General features: G+C 40.7%; 1 protein-coding gene across 4 annotated transcripts in view; it reads left to right on the forward strand.

Moving 5' to 3' along the window:
- Window positions 1–22,842, forward strand: part of LOC121277134 (GRAM domain-containing protein 2B) — a 59,785-nt gene that overhangs the window by 3,661 nt on the left and 33,282 nt on the right. For 3 of the 4 annotated variants that reach the window (XM_041186186.1, XM_041186188.1, XM_041186185.1), the window contains exon 2: window positions 18,714–18,842. In XM_041186186.1, coding sequence (XP_041042120.1) covers window positions 18,714–18,842 — 129 coding nt within the window. Of the gene's footprint in view, window positions 1–15,625; window positions 15,850–18,713; window positions 18,843–22,842 lie in introns of those variants that run through there. The other variant, XM_041186187.1, reaches the window with a different exon arrangement.

Genomic DNA, 22,842 nt, shown 5'->3' on the forward strand with positions numbered 1-22,842 from the left:
ATACTTGGGATTGTATTTTCCAAATGTTGAAACAAAAAAGTACTTGTGTGCAGTTTTACATACACTTGCTCTAACAAATCTCATGACATCTTCTAAATTAGGATCATAAGTTTGAGGGTTTTTTTTTTTGTTAAACTAGAGCATGTTTAACTTGATATTCCTGTTTGGTGATGGGGCCTTTGCATAATAGGGCATGCAAGAATAACAACAACTACTTGGATTGGTGTGACCTACCCATATGGATTTTGTACCGTCGATTTGATTTGCTATGGATTCAGCTGGCCTGTTGGCTCTCTTCAATCTGAAAAATTAGTGATACAAATTCCTTAAAGTTGAAAGGCAGGCCGTGTGCTAGCTGCAGTCACTTATGCAGTGCAGAAGAGAAAATGTGAGACCAACTCTTGCATATGTAGTATGGAACCTCTTGTGTATGGTGGCAGGATGCAGAGAAGCTTCAACCGTGATTTCCATATAGACATTTGTTCTTGTTGCAAAATGCAAAATAAAATGTATCCAAAATTTCTAATGTGAAACTGCATACTTTAATGAGCTTTTTTTTAACCTCCCTACATGCTGTTGGCATAGCAAAACAATCATTTGAAAAATACACCATTTTATGTTTAAAAAAAGTTTAATACACTGCAGTTCTAATAAGTTCTATAATAGATTTGAATACAAATCCTTTGGTAGATAAGCCTTTTTGGTATAGGACTGAAAAAAACAGGAATGAGTGAAAGTTGCTGGTTGTAGTGTTAAATGGTGGGGTTGATGGTGTGGGGAGGGGGGTTCATTGAAATGGCATCTGAGTCACAGACAGCAGCTCAGTTAACTTCCAGTGTATTTGTGTTGACACTTCCTATTAACATCTAGGAGCATTGCTTAGAAAATATGATTCTCGAAATTGAGTAAAGCTGCTGTGCCTCCAGTCTTCAGCAGCACCCTGCTGTATCTCTAAACTTGGGAAGTAATTCTTCAGTCAGGAACAGTAACTAGTGCTAGGATCCTGGGTATGGAACCAGAGCAAAGGGACAGCCTTTGATATCATAGGGATTGGGGCTAGACCATTTGAAATGGAAAGGAGGGAGGAAAAGGAACATTGAAAGTTGGACCATTTGGTGGGGAAGGTTGGCAGAGTAGGTAATATGCATGGATTCGAAGATTCACTTTTGGGACGGAGAGACTGTACTGTTAAAAATAATGTCACTTCGTCTTTTGAATTGTATGGTTAGGTTGGAGCAATGTTTGATCTAATTTGTCCATGATATTCTCAAATCATGGAAATATTAAAGGTTCAGCACCATACGCCTGAAAGCTTTCGATTCTGGATTTTATTAGTTAAAAACCAGGTCGGTGCCTACATATAATTAGGTAGGACAACAAATCTTAACTTTCAGTTCAGAAGTGCCACGTAGTTCAATAAATGAATCTCACCAGGTTTGTATTCTAGTATTTGGTTTGGACAGTGTATCCTTTTAATAGCAAATGTGCAATTCAGGATTATGTAAATAAGTCAAAATCTGAAGTATATTTGAAATTGTAAATTATTGGATAGTTCTGGATCAAATAGATTAATAAAACCAATGCATAGGTCTGTCCATTTACCCAAAATGTTTTTTCATGTGTCAATCAACTGTTTATTCATCCTATTACATTTTTCCCTTCTCAATGCCTGAAGAGTCATACAAACTTTGTTTACTATGTTCATCTTATCTTACTGTCAACTCTTCAGAAAACTTCATTACATTAGTCAAAGATGATTTACCTTTCACAATTGTGATTGTCTTCAACAAATGTTAAAAATAAAAATCCTTTAATTCAGACATCTTTGTGACAATTCCACTTCTTGGTTAGAGATGGCGGCTCAATTGGCATCTCTGAACTTGCATTCTAAGCACAGAAAAATTTAGGAATATTTGTTCTTTGCACGACCAATTTGTACAGCTGTTGGTCTCGAGCCAGAGTGAAATAGTGAAAACCAATATGAAGTAGAGGCTCGTTTAAACTCAAAAATAGATATTGACCCTTCAGTGCCAGAGCCGTTCACTGTCTTTTGTATTTGGATGAGATAAAAGTTTCTGTCAACTGGCTGCTGGTTGTTAATATGGTGGAAGTAGTTCAGAGGCTTATGGGTTCAAGTAACAGGTCAAACAATGGACATGTATTCTTTCCAAAAAAAGGCTGACATCTGATGGCTTTGGAATAAGAAGGCAGACAGTTCAGTGCATTTAAGAGTCCAACTGGGAGATTGATTTACTGTTTCTAAAATTTTTGGTCAGACATCAACAAATATTCCTAAATTTTTCTTCTGTGCTTCGAATGCATGTTCAGCAGTGTCATACTATAAACAATTGAACTGCCATCTCTAACCGTGGACCTGAATTTTCACACATGTCAGAATTAAAGGATTTTAATTTTTGGCATTTGTTGAAGACATCACAACTGTGTAAGTAACTCACCCCCCTTGACTCCCCAAAGCCTGTCCACCATCGACAAGGCACAAGTCAGGACTGTGATGGAATACTCCCTACTTGCAGCTCCCACAACATTCAAGCTTGACACCATCCAGGGCAAAGCAACCTGCTTGATTGCCACCACATCCACAAACATTCACTCCCTCCACTACCGATGTACAGTAGCAGCAGTGTACACCATCTACAAGATGCACTGCAGGAATTCACCAAGGCTCCTACGAAAGCACCTTCCAAACCCACGACCACTACCATCTAGAAGGACAAGGGTAGCAGATAGATGGGAACACCACCACCTGGAAGTTCCCCTTCAAGCCATTCACCACCCTGACTTGGAAACATATTGCAATTCCTTCACTGTCACTGGGTTAAAATCCTGGAACTCCCTCCCTAACAGCACTGTGGGTGTAGCTACACCACATGGACTGCAGCGGTTCAGGAAGGCAGCTCACCACCACCTTCTTCTCAAGGGCAACCAGGGATGGGCAATAAATGCCGGTCCAACCAGCGAAGCCCACATCCTGAGAATGAAGGAAATGGTAAATCACCTTTGACTAATTAATGAAGTTTTCTGAAGAGTTGACTGGTAAGATAAGGTGAATATAGTAAACAAAGTTTTTTGTATGACTCCTCTGACATTGGTAAAAGTAGTAGAATGATGCATGGAAAATACTTTGGGTAAATGGATGTTATCTGTGGTGAAGGTTTGGAAGTGACGTACTCCAGGTGTCAGTGCTGAGTCCACATTAATTCTCCATATACCTGAAAAGGGTTAAGAATTCAGGAAGACATACAGCTGGCAGATCTAATATAATGTGGAGAAGTGTGAGGTAATACATTTGGGAGAAAAAAAAAAGAGTATACCCGCAATATAAAGATGCTAACAGTTCTAGATGAAAGGCATCTACATGTTAGAACCATAGAAAAGTTACAGCACACAGGCCATTCAGCCCATTGTGCCTGCACTTTCTGCAAAAACTAGCTACCCATTCTAACCCCACCTTCCAGCACCCGGTCTGTAGCCTTGCAGGTTACAGCAAATCAGGTGTACATCCAAGTACCTTTTTAAATGAGTTGAGGGTTCCTGCCTCAAACACCAATCCGGGCAGTGAACTCCAGACACCTTACTGGGTGAAACAGGTTTCTACAAGTCACCTTAAATGTGGGCCTCCTGGTAATTGACTTCTCTAGTAGGGGAAACAAGTCTTTTTCCTGTCCATTCTATCTAGGTCCTTCATAGTTTTGTACACCTCAATCAAGTCACCTCTGTTCTAAGGAAAACAACCCTAGCCTACCCAATCTTTCCTTTATAGCTGCAATTTTCCAGCCTTGGCAACATTTTTGTAAATTCTCTATACTCTCCCCAGAGCAATTATGTCCTTGCTGTAATGTGGTGACCAGAATACAAAACTCCAGCTGTGACCTAACCAGCGTTTTATGCAGTTTTAGCATTACATCCCTGCTTTTGTATTCCATATCTCATGCAATAAAGGAAAGCATTCCAAGCGTCGTCTTTCCCACCTTTTATTTACCTGTCCTGCCACCTTCAGGGACCTGTGGACATGCACTCCAAGGTGTCGCACTTCCTCTACCCTTCCCAATATCCTTCTGTTTATTGAGTATTCCCTTGCTTTGTTTGGCCCCCTCCCCCCCACGCCCCCCAAAATGCATACATCACACTTCTCTGGATTGAATTCCATTTGCCACTTTTCTGCCCTCTCAACCAAACCATTTATATTCTGCAGTCCACAGCTATCCCCTTCACTATCAACTACACAGCTGTTTTGGGGAAATTTGTAGAGGAGACAAAATCAATCTGGCCTCCTACATTTAAGTCCAAATCATTAATATGTACCACAAATGGATTGGGATGCAACACTCAGCCCACTGGAAACAGCTTTTCATTTGCTAAAACATCTGTCTATCATTACCCTTTGTTTCCTGACACTCAGCCAATTTTGGATCCAATTCATCACATTTCCCCTGTCTCCCATGGGCTTTTATTTTTCTGACCAGTCTGTCATGTGGGACCTTGTCAAATGCCTTACTAAAATCCATGTAGACTACATCCATTGCGCTATCCTCATCAATCCTCCTCCATTGCTAATTCTAAAAATTCAATTAAGTTAGTAAGACACTACTTTCCCATAACAAATCCAAGCTGAATATCCCTGATTAATCCATGCCTTTCTAAATGATGTTTTATCCTGGCTCTCAGAATTTATTCTAATAATTTGTCCATCACCAAAGTCAGACTGACTGGCCTATAATTATTTGGCCTATCCCTTGCACTTTTTTAAGATAATGGTACAGCATTTGCAGGCCTCTAATCCTCTGGTATCTTAGCTATACCTAGTGAGGATTGGAAAATGATCCACTGCTTCCTCCCTGGTTTCCTTTTAACAGCCTGGTATACAATTCATCTGGCCTTGGTGATTTATCCACTTTCAAGGATGTCAGTCTCTCCAGTACTTCCCCTCTCGTTATGCTTGTACCTAATATTTCACACTCCTGCTCATTAACTAGAATGTCTGCATCATCCCTCTCCTTTGCGAAGACAGAGACAAATTATTCATCAAGAACCTTGCCCACATCTCCTGCATCAATGCATAAATTACCTTGTACATCCCTGATAGGGGCCCTACCCTTTCCTTAGTTATCCTGTAGCTCTTAATGTACTGATAAAACATCTTTGGGTTTTCCTTGATTTTACCTGACAATATTTTTTCATATTCTCTCTTTGCTTTCCTGATTTCATTTGTTACTTCACCCCCATGTTTTCTATACTCCTCTTGGCTTTCTAACATTTTTTTAGTGATTGTCATATACATAATTCAGCAAAAGGAAGTACAAGTAGTCAATCCCTCAAAGGACAACAGCAAATTGTTGAGCGTCCTTCAGCAGCGCCTCCCTAAACTCTCTGCCTCCATCACCTAGAAAGACAAGGGAATCTAGTGCATGTAAACAGTCTCCCAAGCCACACACCATCCTAACTTGGACATGTGTTACTTTTGCTTCACTGTGTCTGGGTTCAAAATAAGTCTCTACCTAACAGAATTGTTAGAGTTCCTTCACCACATAGACTGGAACAGTCCAAATAAATGGTCCACCAACATCTTGAAACCGACTGGCAATAAATGATAGCTCTTCCAATGACCACATTATCACATCATCATCATCATCAGACAATTAATAGCTGTGGTTTTATAATTTGAAGGCATAGATAAAGAACTAATAAATTTGTATAAAATATTGGTTAGCTCATAGTTTCAGTACTATGTACAGGTTTAAGTATCCTATTACTAAAAAGCTATTTAAAGCCACGGTGAACATGCAGCATATATTTAACAGGCCAATGGCAGGAATAGTAAACTGTAGCTATGAGAAAGAGAGAACTACAACTCTTCTCTTAGAGAAGAGAAGGCTTAGAGAAGATTTGAAGTTTTTCAATTTCTGAAGGATTTTTGATAAGGGAAAAACTATTTCCTAGGGCTGGGAATCCATGACGAGGAGTCATTAATTTAAAATTATCGCTGACAAATAGCCGGATCATGAGACACATTTTTATGCAGCGTGTTTTTGGAACTCAAACAATTTACTACAAGGATTGGCTGAGATCGTTACGTTTTATTTTAAAAGGATGTTGAGTAAATATTTGAAGCAGAGGAAGATATAGGACATTAGGGAGAAAGTGAGGTAGTGAAGTTAGTTTTTTGTAAAAAGGGTAATACAGTAGGCTGGCTCCCTGCTGTAAATTTCATTCACGGGAAAATCAGTATTAATGTTGAGTTCACCTTGTGATAAACTAGAAGATAAAGTTAAAGATGGGTAGCCAGCCTCTCTGTTTCCGATTAATGGCTAGGCTTCATAACTTAAAAATAAACGTTGATCGTAGAAAAACGTTCAGCCTTTTCTAATCCAGTGAGGGATCCTATATATGGTTAGTTCCATATATCATCATAACTTAATATCTGAGTAGAGCTCACTACTATTAATAATGTAATGACTGTTCCCTCCTGCCTATCTTCTGCCAGCTCTCCTTCCTAAAGGACAATAACTCTTGCCAGAGTTCAGCTCAGTGGGTGTCTGTCAGTGCATATTACTTGGCAAGGTTTTTGACTTCGGAGGATAACATAGCTGAGCTTCAACCTGCCCTTGTCTGATGTCTACATCAAGGAAGGAAACCTGGCTGTGTTTTGCAGGCTACCCCTTCCCTAGGGTGGGATGATTGTGCCTTAACTGGTTCCTGGCTCCAGTTTTGAATATTGGCACAGGCTGGGATTGTACCTGCATCTTTCTACACTGCATTTCCCCACTATGATATTAAAATAACTTTTGAAAAAAATAATGCAGTCAATAAAAATTACTGTCGGCTGTACATGCATTTTTTTTTTCCTCCTTGTTAGGTTTCAATATGGCCACTCACACTGTCTTTTCTTACAAATGTTTTGCAATAATACGGCCAAAGTCCAAATGAAGCAAATCAATGTTTACATGGACATGGAGTTTGGAAATAAATATTGGGCTTTTAAAAGTCGAGTCCTAAAGTCACATTCACCCAACCCACAAATGATAAAAGCAGTCACAAGAACAGATCAGGAGAAAGTACTTAACCTGCCAGAAATCAGACTGAGGCGCTGCTATTATGTTAGATGTGTACCCTGCCAAAAACATGACCTGACCTAACAAGAATTTCATACACAACTGTTTTCAAAAGAAAAACTGCCTAAAATATAAATAAGCTGAATCTCGAACACTGAAATGCCTAGTTTCAAGCAATAATTTTATCCCTTCAGTTAAGAGGGAAATCTGGATCAAGATATTTCGCCAAATCCCAAGCCCCACTTGATTATAACCCTAGAGCAGCAATTATTCATTGCATTTGTGATAGCCTTTTAGTCACTGGTTCCCAATACTGTTAACTAACATGTAAGCCTATGTCTCATAGAATTGTAGCTTTATGGCACTCTGAACTTTTAACCTTGCCGTACTACAGGAAGCCAGTTTGGGGCTGGAACTCTCTGAAAGCAACGGGGGCTAGATGGACACAGCTATATTGGTTATGCTGTGTGACTAGAGGAAACTGAGGCTGCACTTATTAACCATGGGATGTCCAAAAGCACTTTACAACAAATTAAGTACTTTAGAATCAATGTTGTGATGTAGGAAATGTGGCAGCAAAATTGCACACAGCAAGCTCCCACAAACAGGAATGTGGTAATGACCAAATAATCTGTTTTTTAATGTTGATTTGAAGGATAAATATTGACCAGGGCACCAGGGGGAACTCGCCTTTGCACTTCAAAATTGGGCCATGGGATTTTTTATGTCCAACCCCTGAGAGGGCAGATGGAGGCCCATGTTGATGAGGCTCAAGGATATGGATCAATTTCCCCTCTCAACTCCTTAAATGCTGGAACTGCCCAACTGTGATCACCTTTCCTGAAACTTTGTGTTCGGCCCCCTCCAAACAGGTTTCCACTGCTGTTCCTCAGTACTGAAACTGCACTATATGGGGTGTCATTTGTGACTTTGAAGTGATTATGACAAAGGTAAACTATTCAGCCTCATCCTTTTTAACCTGATCTGATAGTGGGCCACACCATCCTCCTCCAAAGCCCCTCTACCTTTTGTCCAGCTGGGTAGGACTGCACTTGCCTGTCATCTTCAGCTATGGCTAGATAGATAACTGAGAATAACTTGCAATGGTTGTCTTTTCTTGCACCATTATCTCTGGTGCCCATCCCCCACCAAAAGACCTATCCTTGGCCTGCTATTTTTTCACTGACATGCTGCTCCTCAGTGACACCATATGGAAACACTGCGTCAGTTTCTGTTTGACAGCCAGCTGTAACTCGCTACCACTTCTCTTGGCCCCCTCTCCCAGATCGCTAAATTTTCTAATGCTTGTCTGACATCCAACATTGGATGCATGGAAATTCCTTCTAACTGAATATTGGGAAACCGGAAGCCATTGCCCTGAATTTTGCGGTCAGTGGCAAAACGACATTTGCTGTTGACCTCCAAAGAAAGCTGTCCCCAATATCTAGTAGTGTCTATGACATGGACTTCCCCTTTCCTGAGTGCAGCTTAAATCTGGTGCCAAGTCAGTGGCAGTGATGTAAGCAATCGATCACATTGAAACATTCACACATCAAACCAAAAAGTTAAAAGTGCTTAAAAGCCTTCAGTTTTTATTTAAATTTGCAGATAGTGAAATAATTGATTCTGATTATATTAAGAAAGCCGCTAAATTAAAGAAACTTAATGTGGAATTTTATGATTATGAAGAAATTTGACATTTCACAAATTAGCTTCTCATTGCAAATGAGGTTGCTTAGCTACAATTAAGAAATTAGTTTGCAGTCGGATGAGTTACTTGAGTTTTTAAACGACGTGCAACTTTTTCAAAGGTTTTTACAGAGAGGGTGACAGGTACAAGGTGCAACTATTGGTCACTTCAATTGATTTCCCATTGTATTCTCAACAGTGAACCCTCTGGAGAAGCGAAGAATCACGACATCTGAATTTGTTATTCTAGAAGATGCTGAGAGTTTTAATGGAGTAATGACAGTGAATGCTGACAGTTTTGGTGCCATCACTATCATAAAATCTTGGCCATTGGCTTTGGCCCCTGCCACAAATTCCTTTCCCTAGCCATCAAATCCATCCTGTTCCTCAGTAACTGTCTTAAGTTGAATCAGATCATTGACATATTTCGCCCTAAGGTGAGCTCCTGGCCACACCTATTTTCACCTCCATAACATCACCTAAATCTGCCACTGCCTCTGATCTTCCACCTATTCATCCCTTTGTTATCTCTGGATTTGACTATTCCAATGCTCTCCAGGCTGCCGTCCAATCTTTCACCCTTTGTAAATTTGCCATCTAATACTCTGCTGGCCACATCCTAACTTATACCAAATCCTGCTCATCCATCACATCTTTCTCAGTGACCTACATTGGCACCTGGTTAAGTTATGCCTCAATTTTAAAATTCTTAACTTTATTTTGAAATCCCTTCCAAGGCCTCGCCCCTCCTTATCTCTGCAGTCTCTCCAGCCCTACAACCCCCTGAGATATCTGCACTCATCCAGTTCTGGCCTCTTCGCATCTCTTGATGTTAATCACTCCACCATTAGTGGCTGTGCCTTCAGCTGTTGAGGCCCTAAGCTCTGAAACTCTCTCTAATTCCCTTTTGTCCCTTACTCCTTAAGACACTCCTTTTAAAATCTATCTCTGACCAAGTTCATCTGCCCTAATAACACGTTATGTGGCTTAGCCTCGATTTTGTTTGGTAATGTTCCTGAGAAGTGTCTTGGGACATTTCATTTATTGTATAGAAATTCAAAGTTTAAACAAAATTATCGGGGTGAAGTATCAGATATTAATCTAAAGTGAAGAAAACAGTGGGGATTGAGTATCAGTGGACTCTAATGTCCCTGGTCGAGTTCCTTTCTAGAACTTTAGCATATTCAGTGTTTTCCTTTTGCCTTAAAGTTGCTGAGGGAGAAAACTGCATTCAACTAAATCCAGCATGATGGCATTACAAATTACAAGGGTGCCACTAGGTGTGATCTGTTAAAACGGAATTTAAGTAAATATGTTACAAGCTAATCCATTACCTGCACCACAAGGTTATCTTTGTATTTCCTTATTAAAAATATATTTTTAAAAATACTTTTTATCTTTAATTTATGAAGTAGCCTTCTTTAATATTGCTTTTTACAATGCACTAGTATTCTTTTGTGTATCAACTGGGGAGGCGATGATGTAGTGGTATTGTCGCTGGGCTACTAATCCAGAGACCTAGGATAATGCTCTGGGGATTTGGGTTCAAATCCTGCCATGGCAGATGGTGGAATTTGAATTCAATAAAAAGCTGGAATTAAAAGTCTAATGATGACCATGGAACCATTGTCAATTGTTGTAAAAATCCATCTGGTTCACTAATGTCCTTTAGGGAAGGAAATCTGTCGTTGCCTGTCCTAGGTGTGACATCGCGCCCATAGCAATGTGGTTGATTCTTAAAAACCTATATTTGATAAGGAAATACAAAGATAACCTTTCAAAATGGCCTAGTACTCAGTTGTAACAAAAAGGAATAAAACCACTAGGCATTGATCTAGGCAGCAGAATTGACAGTGGCAAACTGTCGACCCTTACTAACATCTGGGCTACTGCCGAAATTGGGAGAGCTGTTTCACAGACTAGTCGAGCAACAGCCTGACAGTCATTCTCACGGAGTCATACCTTACAGAAAACGTACCACCATCACCTTCCCTGGGTATGTCCTGTCCCACAGGCAGAAGTGGCGGCACAGTGATATACAATCAGGCGGGAGTTGCCCTCAGAGTCCTCCACATCAACTCCGGGCCACATGAAGTCTCGTGACATCAGGTGAAATATGGAAACCTCCTACTGATTACCACATACTGCCCACCTTCAGCTGATGATCAGTGCTCCCCCATGCTGAGCACCACTTGTAAGAAGCACTGAGGATGGCAAAGGCTCAGAATGTACTCTGGGTGAGGGAATTCAATGTCCATCACCAAGAGTGGCTCGGTAGCACTACTACTGACCGAACTGGCTGAGCCCTAAATGACATAGCTGCTAGTCTGGGTCAGTGGTAAGTGATTAGGGAACCAACAAGAGGGCAAAACATACTTGACCTCATCCTCACCAACCTGCCAGCCACAGATGCATCTGTCCATGACAGTATCGGTAGGAGTGACCATCGTACAGTCCTTGTAGAGACGAAGTCCCGCCTCCATATTGAGGATACCCTCCATCGTGTTGTGTGGCATTACCACCGTGCTAAATGGGATAGGTTTTGAACAGATCTAGCAACTCCAGACTGGGCACCCATGAAGCGCTGTGGGCCATCAGCAGCAGAAATGTACCTGAACATAATCTGTAGCCTCTTGGCCTGGCATATCCCCCACTCTACCGTTACAATCAAGCCAGGGGATCAACCCTGATTCAATGAAGAGTGCAGGAGGGCATTCCAGGAGCAACCTGGCATACCTAAAAATGAGGTGTCAACCTGGTGAAGCTATAACAGAGGACTACTTGTGTGTCAGACAGCATAATTAGCAAGTGATAGACAGGGCTAAGTGACCCCACAACCAACAGATCTGATCTAAGCTCTGCAGTGCTGCCATATCCAGTCATGAATGGTGGTGGACAATTAAACAATTCACTGGAGAAGGAGGCTCCTCAATGATGGAGTCCAGCACATCTGTGGAAAACCTACAACCTTCAGCCAGAAGTGCCAACTGGATGATCTGTCTCGGTCTCCTCCGGATGCCAGTCTTCAGCCAATTCGATTCACTCCATGTGATATCAAGAAATGGTTGAAGGCTCTGGATACTGCAAAGGCTGTAAGCCCTGACAACATTCCAGCAATAGCTCTGAAGATTTGTGCTCCAGGACTTGCCGTGCCTCTAGTCAAGCTGTTCCAGTACAGCTACAACACTGGCATCTACCCAGCTAAGTGGAAAATTGCCCAGGTGTGCCCTGTACACAAAAAGCAGAACAAATCCATCCTGACCAATTACCACTCCATCAGTCTATTCTCCATCATCAGCAGTAAAGTAATGGAAAGGGTCATCAGCAGTACTATCAAGCGGCACTTGCTTAGCAATAACCTGCTCAGTGATGCCCAGTTTGAATCCGCCAGGGCCACTCAGCTCCTGACATCATTGCAGACTTGGTTCAAAAATGGACAAAAGAGCTGAATTCCCAAGATGAGAGTGACTGCCCTTGACATCAAGGCAGCATTTGACTGAGAGTGGCATCAAGGAGCCCTTGCAAAACTGGTGTCAATAGGAATCGGGCAAAACTCTCCACTGGTTGGAGTCTTCCTATCGCAAAGGAAGATGGTTGTGGTTGTTGGATGTCAGTCATCTCAGCTCCAGGACATCACTGCAAGAGTTCCTCAGGGTAGTGTCCTCGGCCCAACCATCTTCAGTTGCTTCATCAATGATCTTCCTTCCATCATAAGGCCAGAAGTGGGTATGTTCGCTGATGATTGTGCTGTTAACCAATTGCGACAACTCAAATACGGAAGCAGTCCATGTCCAAATGCAGCAAGACCTGGACAACATCCAGGCTTGGGCTGACAAGTGGCAAGTAACATTTGTGCCACAAGTGTCAGGCAATGACCATCTCCAACAAGAGAGAATCCAACCATCACCCCTTGATGTTCAATGAATTACCATCACTGAATCCCCCACTATCAACATCCTGGGGGTTACTATTGACCAGAAACTGAACTGGACTAGCCATATAAATACTGTGGCTACAAGAGCAGGTCAGAGGCTGGGAATCCTGAGTTGTAACTCACCTCGTGACTCCCCAGAGCCTGTCCACCATCTAAAAGGCACAAGTTGGGTGTGATGAAATACTCCCCACTTGCCTAGATGAGTGCAGCTCCCACAACACTCAAGAAGCTTGACACCATCCAGGACAAAGCAGCCTGCTTGATTGGCATCCCATCCACAAATATTTACTCACCCCCTCCACCACCAACGCACAGTAGCAGTAGTGTGTACCATCTGCAAGATGCACTGCAGGAATTCACCAAGGCTCCTTCAACAGCTCCTTCCAAACCCCCCACCGCTACCAGCTAGAAGGACAAGGGCAGCAGATAGCTGGGAACACCACCACCTGGATGTTCCCCTCCAAGTCACCCACCGTCCTGACTTGGAAATATATTGCTATTCCTTCACTATCGCTGGGTCAAAATCCTGGAACTCCCTCCCTAACAGCACTGTGGGTGTACCTATACCACATGGACTGCAGCAGTTCAAGAAAGCAGCTCACCACCACCTTCTCAAGGGCAACTGGGGATGAGTAATGCTGGCCCAGCCAGCAAAGCCCACATCCTGTCGATGAATTAAAAAAAAACACTCCTTATGCACTGAAACTGAGAACTGTTTTTCTAGATGATTGAGTGGGCCTGATAGTGCACTATTATTGAGTCATTTTCTCCCATATTGGAAGAAATGTCGAAAATGGGTCAATTTGTGTCAAATTTAAGTTGGTGAAATGGCCAAATCTGCTGCTTAAAAACCAACCCAAAAAATACTTTGCCAGAAGAAAAATATATGCCCTTGTCAATGGGTTTTGCTGCTGTCTGTAAGGACAAGTTGATCTGTGCTGGCCAAGACTTGTTGAAGAAGTTGTTCAGATGACCCTCAATATTTCATGATGTTCATCAAACCAACCTATTACCATGTATAATGAGAACACTCTCACTATAATCCAAATTTTAAAATGCCAGAGGAAAACTATTTTGCTGGTGGAAAGTTCTTTTTCATGAGATTAAAGTGCAATGTCTCAGTAGCCAGGCAGTATATTACCTTTTTAATTGTCGTTTGTTTGCTGCCTTTCTCCCTCCTTGTAACTTAGTAACCTAATAGAAATGTCTGGCAGCATCGGCGGAGAAGAAAAGAGTTGACGTTTCGAGTCCTCATGACCCTTCGACAGAACTTGAGTTCGAGTCCAAGAAAGAGTTGAAATATATTTCAACTCTTTCTTGGACTCGAACTCAAGTTCTGTCGAAGGGTCATGAGGACTCGAAACGTCAACTCTTTTCTTCTCCGCCGATGCTGCCAGACCTGCTGAGTTTTTCCAGGTAATTCTGTTTTTGTTTTGGATTTCCAGCATCCGCAGTTTTTTTGTTTTTAACCTAATAGAAATGTTGGATCCTGACCTTTTTCAGGTGTTCATGAGTGTTTGCCTCATCAAGAAGAAAATCATAAAAAACTGTTACTTTTTTATATGAAAAGCATGGTATTTTGGAGATAGCAAAAAAACTTTCTTTAGGCAATTTATTTTTCTCTATTTTGTGCCTAAGAAAAAAGACTTGCACTTATATAGGACCTTTCATGACTGCATAGCATCTGAAAGCACTTTTCAGCAAATGGAGTACTCCTGAAATGTAGTCACTGTCATAGGAAACGCGGCAACACGAAGGGTCATGAGGACTCGAAACGTCAACTCTTTTCTTCTCCGCCGATGCTGCCAGACCTGCTGAGTTTTTCCAGGTAATTCTGTTTTTGTTTTGGATTTCCAGCATCCGCAGTTTTTTTGTTTTTAACAATTTGCACCCATCAGGCTTTCTCAAACAGCAAACTGATAATGACTCGATAATCTGTTTTTTATGTTATTGATTGAGGGATAAATATTGGTCAGGCCAGGGGATAGCACTGCTGCTGTTCACCTTTTTGAAGTGCAGTCACTGTTTTACATAAGTAAATGTACACAGCAAGGGTCCCCAAACAGCTGATAAATTACAAAACAAAAGCAGAATTACCTGGAAAAACTCAGCAGGTCTGGCAGCATCGGGGGAGAAGAAAAGAGTTGACGTTTTGAGTCCTCATGACCTTTCAACAGAACTAGGTGATCAATTATCCCATTGCTAATTTTGTGGCATTGGGTGAAGAATACAGTAATGGGTTAGCTTGAGAAATCCTGGGAAGACTTGAGAATTAGTTTTGAATTTGAGCCCTGAATTTAGATGTGTATAAGCAGGAACTGTAAACTAACCCAAAAATAGAAAGAGCTGGAAAAACTCAGCAGGTCTGACAGCATCTGCGGAGAGGGACACAGTTGACATTTCGAGTCCGCTTGACTCTTCATCTGTAAACTGACCGATCGTTTTGCAGAGACGTTTGGTGAAAATCTTCCTGTAAAAACCCACCAACTTGCCCAGTTAAATAGCCTGATGATTTGACAACTGATGCATGTCAGCTTTGTAGAAGATGCTTTAAACATTTCCTTGCCTGGCTGAATTACAAGGGGAGTGAGGGGAAAATGGAACAAAGAATAATAAAGAAATGATGTAGAATGGATCCGATTGTCGTCCTCCTTCCCATCCATGAGGCAGAGTATATAGACTGAACTGTGTAGAGTGGTGAAGGGAATTCTAACTTCGATCAGTTCAATGGTGTGGATTTTGTGCCTCTGCCATTTAAAAATGTTTTATAAACATCTGACATTGCGGTCAGGCTCCCGGCTTCGGAGTGGCCTGGAAACTACAACTAGTTGCTGTTCGCAGGAGTTGTACAATGCCAGCTGGTTTCGCGGCAGCGCTCGGCTGGGAGGGTAATTTTTCTTTTTTTCTCTCACTCTCTCTGGGGGGGCGAAGCGTTTGACCATATTTGAATTCTAGCCGAGTGACTGCATCCATCGGAGCGTAGTACACGGTTCCCGTGACCTTTCCGAGGCCAGGAAATGTCAGATGGTATCAGGTTACAAGCTGGACGTGATGCAACAGTGCCTAGCATGTAGCAGGAAGTAAGACGCATTTTAAACTTCGTACAGACTGCTTCTGAAGTCCCTGGATCGGAGAAACTTCAATGGTCGTGGGCAGGTGGGATATATTTATTTATTTTTGTTGTTGTAACATTTTGGTTACGGTGAGAGTGTCCGGTGGAAGTTTGGTACAAGTCTGGATTGCTGGAGTTTGTAGGCCTGCACGCAGCGAGCTGACTCGGCAGCAACATCTCCAAATATATATCGCTGGGCCCTTCAGAACTGGCGCATTTCGAGTAATACAACCTTATAACCATGTTATAGAGACAGACGATCGATGCCCGTACTTTTTTTTTTAAAAAAACCCAATCTTTGTGCTTTTAAAATAATCCTTTGGTATTACCATGCTTAAAGTGGTGTGCAATGCTTGGTAACTTGGTTCGCTTCATGGAGCCCTCACTATTAGTGCTGTACCGACGCCAAGATCTCCTGTCATCTCTGCCCTTTACTCAAAACGCGCTATCAACACTTTGTTGAACTGTTTCTAGAAGAGTGGGGTTGTAATTTTGGAGAAGTCATGTCAGGTTTCATGTTGGCTCGAGTTCTGACCTGTCAACACCAGTATTAGTATTTTTCCTCTGGACGCTTGATTTTTTTTTTTTTGGAGCAATTTCTGGAAAGCAGAATTGCCATTTGCCAATGCATTTTGCAGTGGGGTGGGTGTAAGAGTGCTACTGGAATGGAAATTCATATATGGGCAATTGATGCGTTGATTATCATGCGCATTTAATTTTTAACGCCCTTTTTATCTTCATTTGTCAGCTGGTTACTATGCTAGTCAGGACATGTGCCTGTGGAAAGAGGAGAAAATGAGCAGGAACAAGAAAGTTGCATGACAGCAGGAGCAACTATAGGAGTATTTCAATTCCCAGTGACTTGATTGTTGTGATGAAACAGATTGAAGCCAACAGTCAAATTTTAACAAGTTGTGATGTCCTTTTCTAAATTGAACCCAGTTGAGTGTTTTTAGATAATGGCAAATACAATTAGGTTAATTTTCTGTGCTGGCATGATTTCCATTTACATAGTACTACAGAAATCAAATTGACCCGTATTCTATTGTTGCAATGCAAAAGGGTCCATTCATCAAATCATTTTTCACAAAACATCGATTGCATTTTAAAAATCATTGTAGTTTACTTTGGATTTATTACAGATCCAGAGGGCCATGGAGTAAAAAATGTTATGTTGTCTGAAATCTTTGTGCTACCACTTTGCTACTTAATGGTAGAAATGTACAACTTTGTATTTATTTAAGTTGTAATCCTGAATGAAGTTGAGGATTTTCTGTTCTCTCTCCTCACTTCGGGTAGTAAGCTTATTGCAGGTAATTTTCCTTTTCAGACATTTTAAAGTCAATGTAGCTTGCTGTAAAAGGTTGCCATATGCAGCCACCTATTCCTGCTAAATGTAAATGTAATTTTTAATCCTTTCTCCCTTTGCCAACACAGTTCTGTTACAAAATATAGGCTGGTGCTCACAAGCATGATTAAAATCAATGCAACTTCAAGAAAAATCAATAGTCAATTTCATTTTGTACTGGTAAGATGCTTAATAGCATGAGTAAAAGGAGTTTTTCTGGAAATGATTGAGTAAAACCACATTATAGCATTACTTGGAGTACATTTAATCTATTGACTACTGGAAATTAGAAAGCAACTTGTGTGTAGATGACCATATCTGGCTAGTCAATTTAAAATTTGGAATATTATATTTTCAGAAATATAAACTCACGAGCTACAAAAAATTATTTCAAAACAAAGTTCTATTACATCAGTTTTCCCTCTTGCAGTTTGCGCCTCCCACCACCACCACCCTCTGGCCACTGAATTGTGATGTGATTTCAGAACAACAGTTGCCTTCAAATACCTCATTGAAGCTTCCAGTTTTGATAGCGCGAGCACTGCTGTTATTTGAGTGCAGAGGACATGACTGTCAAACCTGATATTCACGGAAGTTCACTTCAGGATCACTGGTTAACAATCAGAAAATCTGTCCTCCTTTTAACTCCATGCTCCAGAGTACTGAGGCCAATTTGTATCCAAACCTGCAAATGTGGCCTCAGCACAAGTTATGAATCAGTCACATGATCTCTTGTCACTATGGCTAAGTGGTGTAGTTTACCCACTAGCTGTCAATGTTTTGCCAAAAATATCACCTAGATCAGTGAACTCTTTGCAAACTTTTATTCTCTACTTTTATATCTGAAAACTGCTACAGTTTGAGTATTCTTGATTTTCCAAACTTGATGAGCATTAAGTCAGGTTGGTAGTGAAAGAAGGGGGTGGAACTTTGGATATTCTGAGGCTCCTTTAGGACTCCCAAAACTGTTTGTTCTGCTTATAAATGCATGTGATTACTCTAAAGGTGGGTGAACTGGGCTGTCGATCTGTGCTGAGTAAGCTGACTTCAGCCAAAAAAAGGGTGGGGTGTCACACATGGCCTCACCTCAACACATCTGGGTTATGGAAAGGAAAGTAGGCAGGGATTCTATTCCTGATCATTATCGAGCAGCCACTTCTGGAAAGTGTACCTGTCTGAATGTTAGATGAGGACATTTGGGGTGTAGTTGGTTGTGCAAGACCCCACATATCAAAGCTTTTACCATTGGCTTGAGTCTCAAAATGTAAAAACAACTTTAGCCTGCCTCAAAGATGACAGAGCCAGATTTATTTCATAAATGTCAGCAACTGGCGCCCAGATGCCAGGCTCCTGGATTGAAATTAAAATCAAATTATTTATAAAGCAACTTTATTGTGGCTCATCTTGAACATCGACCATGCACTGTTTAGGAAATTAATGGATGGCACTATAGCAGGATAGTTTTAAACTGTAAACTTTTAGCTTAGTGAAACTTAGTAGAAAATAAATATTCTATATATTAATAACCGATCTATAATCTGACTATGGATTTGTATACAGTTCAGAGCCGGAAAATGCAGGGCTGGAAGAAAAGACAAAGAAAACTGGGAAACTGCTTAATCAACAGTTACAATCTCTGAATCTGGATGCAGAAATCTTTGAAACCAAAAAGAGAAATTATTTAACCAGGTAAGAGATCTGTTTATTGCAATATTCGCTGAAACAACCAAACTTTCAGAATACAGACTTTATTCAATATTTTAATTTTCTGTATTGGTGCTAGCTTAGGGAATGTTAGACCAGTAGAATGACAATTTTCTTTTATGTAAAAAAAACTTGTACCCTATTGAAACTTTAATCCCCCCCCCCTCCACCCCCAGCAAAAAAAAATCTTAATTTTATTGGGGAAGATTCTTACACTGTTATACTGTCAATTAGTAATTGGAACTGAATGTGTACTTTGCATAAGTCTTACTCAAACTGCCACTATAAAGCTTGAAAAGTAGTTAAAACATTTGATTTCTAATATGGTTGTATGCAAATTTCCGTGAATCAACTTGAAGATTGTCAGCTATAAATAGCATCTAGATTTGCCATTGCCTCAACATAACTTTGCTGTTCATTAATACAAGTTATAACATTTAAATGAAGAGCAGGCCATGTGACTGATCTCATTTAAATAAGTCCCAACCCCACAGTGCAAGTGATGAAACCTGCTGAATTATTAAAATGTAAGTGCTGCACATAAAATTTAAAATAAGCAAATTGTAGACCTAATTTTAAAAACACTGACATTTAAGGATTATGGTAATCGTTATGATTTTGCGTGCTTCATTTGGAAACTTTCATGTAAATTTCCAGGTGTAAGCATTATTTTGTAGTTTAACTTTTCCTTTTCTCAAATTAAATTAACAGAAGTGAAACTTGTCATAAGCTGTACCGCTTGACTAAGCCTTGTTAGAAGATGATGCTCTCCTTTTCCGGAGGTTACAGCAGTTGCATTAGTTCCTTTGTTATCATGCACCTTGCTACCTATAGTTTGCTATAGGTTATGTAACTGAAAAACGTTTGAGACCCAGCTAAGTGAAGTGGGCAGCTGTAATATCTACCCATGCAAATTCATCTGTCAGCCTAAATTTTTTTTAAAAAAAAAGGACTGGTATAATGACTTCTTGATTCTCCACATAAACCTGGCTTCAATGATGACTCAGCAAGCCAGAATATCTATTTATGTATGATAAAGTCCAAGATAATTTAAAAGGGCTACAGGCTTACTGAAAAGTAATTTGCTAAATCAAAAGTTTCTCTAATTACTTGCCGGATTTTGCTGCAATTTATATATTTGTTTATTTCAATGAAAGAAGTTTGGTGAACTGTTTTTCAGGAGAACTAACCATTTTAGTGTTGAAGGTAATGGTTATCAAAGCGAAATCAGAACTTATGTAACTTACTCAAGTGTTTTCCTCTTTTTTTCTTCATTGAAGCTTGAATATAAAATCAAGGTCCATGCACCCTCTCTGATTTATTTTTTCCGAGTACTCCTTTTGCCAGGTTAGCCCTGGATGTTCTGGCTGTTGTGATTACCCATTTCACCATGTGCTCATTGGTTCAGTAACAAAGGTGACGTTAACCTTGTTGACTATGAAAGTGATGGAATTGGTTGAGTGCCTATACTCAAAAATCGAGCTCTAGGTCATTTAATCCTTCTCTGAAGCATATGAGAAAATGGGCTTTTCACTAAGCACCTATAAAACTAAGGTGCTCTTCTAACTAGCTCCCACAGCACACCTTTTTGCCCCCATCAATTAAGATCAATGTTGAGATCTTGGAAAACATGGACCATTTTCCATATCTTGGGAGACTCCTCTTTATGAAGGCAGACATAGATGATAATTCATCATCATCCCCAATGTGCCAACTCAGCAGACTAAAGAGAGTATTTAAGGACCAGGATCTTAAACCCGAGACTAAGGTCATGGTTTACCGGGCAGCAGCGATCTCCATGCTCATATATACTTTGAGATACTGCTGTAGGTTGTACAAGTCTCCAAAGTACTGGAGATAACATCAGTGGTGTCTTCACAGATCCTCCAAATCCAGTGGCAAGAAAGGCAGTCAAACAGTAGTGTCCTCTCCCGAACGAACTTTCCCAGCAACAAGGCACTAATCACTCAAAACCGTCTCTGCTGAGTGGGACGTGTTGTTCCTACCTTGACAATAAACTCCTAAAGCAATTGCTCTACTTGGAACTCCGTTGCAGCAGGAGACTCCCAGAAGGACAGTGGAAACATTTCATCAAAGCATCCCTGAAGAGGTTAAACATCCATGCTACTTCATGGGAGTCCCTGGCTTGTGACTGACCAAAATGGAGAAGGCTCACCGGGCAGGCACCAAACACATCAAGAAACTTCATTGGGAATGTGGAGAGGCGAAGTTGAGGGAGTGCGGAAGCCTCCAAACAACCTGTCTGCAGATCAAGCATTAATCTGATTTTATCAGCCATCTCAGAACCCATCAAATCAGAGTGGAAGCAAGTCATCCTCCATTCCAACAGACTGCCTAAGTGGGGAAAGGAATTGGTGGAGCTATTTTTGTTCATATCTTTCTCGGCAGGAGTGAAGAGGACAAACTTTGAAGACCAGCTCTGAAAATTGCTATTAGCTGGAGGAAACATGCCTCTGACAAGTTTTCCATAGATTTTTATACCTCAAGTGCAGTTGTTCAGGAACAGTTGAAGCAAAGTGATTTTTTAAAATCTGAAGCATTTTTTGCCTTCCATTTTAAAACAAGATCTGCATCTCCAAAGCAAGGTCACTTTTTACTTTAGCTTCCTATCCTAGATTAACGTACAATATTAACCATAAAAAAACATCTGTACAATTGTCAAACCAAGAATGTGCTGCCATTACACTCCTCTCAGGACTCAGAATTTGTTTGTGATTGTCCACTGTACAAATCTCTATTTTAACTTTTCCCTTCCCTCCTTTTTCCTCCACCCTAGAAAAGAATGCTGGAAGATTTGTTCATGTGTATTATGCTGAGGGAAGCAAAGGGTTGTCTGCAACTTTACATAAGATTACAAATTCATCAAATAACTGGTTTTGGTAAAGGATCAAGAGTTAGCTTTCAGTTTCTGAGGTGAACTCTGTGATGAAGTACCAGTAAATTACTTTTATAGCCTGTAGTTTTTAGGTAACCTTGTTTTCCGATTTCTTGCCTTATTTACTGTTTTCCTTCTTGAGTCCAGTTTCCTGGCAAGCCATTCCAGTTCTTGATCACCCTGTACACACACAATTCCCGACCTCTGTCTTGGATTCCAGACTGTGAAAGACAAATCTGTGTTGTCACCTTTTTACTCTTACATATATCTTTTTATTTATTCATTGATGGGACGTGTGTGTAACTGGCAAGACCAGTATTTCTATTCCCACCTCGAGTTACCCCGGACACCATCTTGAAAAGCTGGAGTCTGTTTGATGAATGTAATCCTACAGTGCCATTAAATAAGGAATTCTAGAATTTTGATCCAGCAACACATTTCCATGTGGCTTGGTCAGGAACATAGAGCTGATATTCAATGCACCTGCTGCCCATTCACTTGCTGCCTTTGTACTTTTAGATGGTCAAGGTCGCAGTTGAAGTCTTGACAAGCTGCAAAAGTGCATCTTGTATATGCTATACACGGCTGCCACTGTGTGCCATTGGTGGAGGGCGTGGATGTTTAAAGTAAGGGAAGGGGTACCCATCAAGTGGGTTGCTTTGTCCTGGATCAGGTTCAGCTGGTTGAGCATTGTTGGAGCTGCAATCATTCAGGCAAGTTTAGAGTATCCCAATACACTCCTGACTTGTGCCTTATATATGCTGGAAAGGCTTTGGGACTGTGTTTCCCAAACTATTTTCTAGTGTGACCCCATTTTAGCACTTAATATGATCCGAAATGCCAACTAAAAGAAAACATCAATAAAGCAGCATGGTAACATTCAGTATATAATAGAAGCTCACGTATTAAAGATTAAAATATAATACATCATTAAGTATAATACATCATTAAGTATATTTCGTGAAAGTTATTTTTTGCACTCGTCAGTCCATTATTTCATCTGAACCGCTCATAGATGCTGGCAACGAAGTGGCAGAAACTATTGATCACCTTTGCATTCCGCATAACTGATATGTGGCAACATCACAC

The sequence above is a fragment of the Carcharodon carcharias genome, chromosome 4 (genome assembly GCF_017639515.1).
Source record: "Carcharodon carcharias isolate sCarCar2 chromosome 4, sCarCar2.pri, whole genome shotgun sequence".
NCBI classification, from domain to species: Eukaryota; Metazoa; Chordata; class Chondrichthyes; order Lamniformes; family Lamnidae; genus Carcharodon; species Carcharodon carcharias.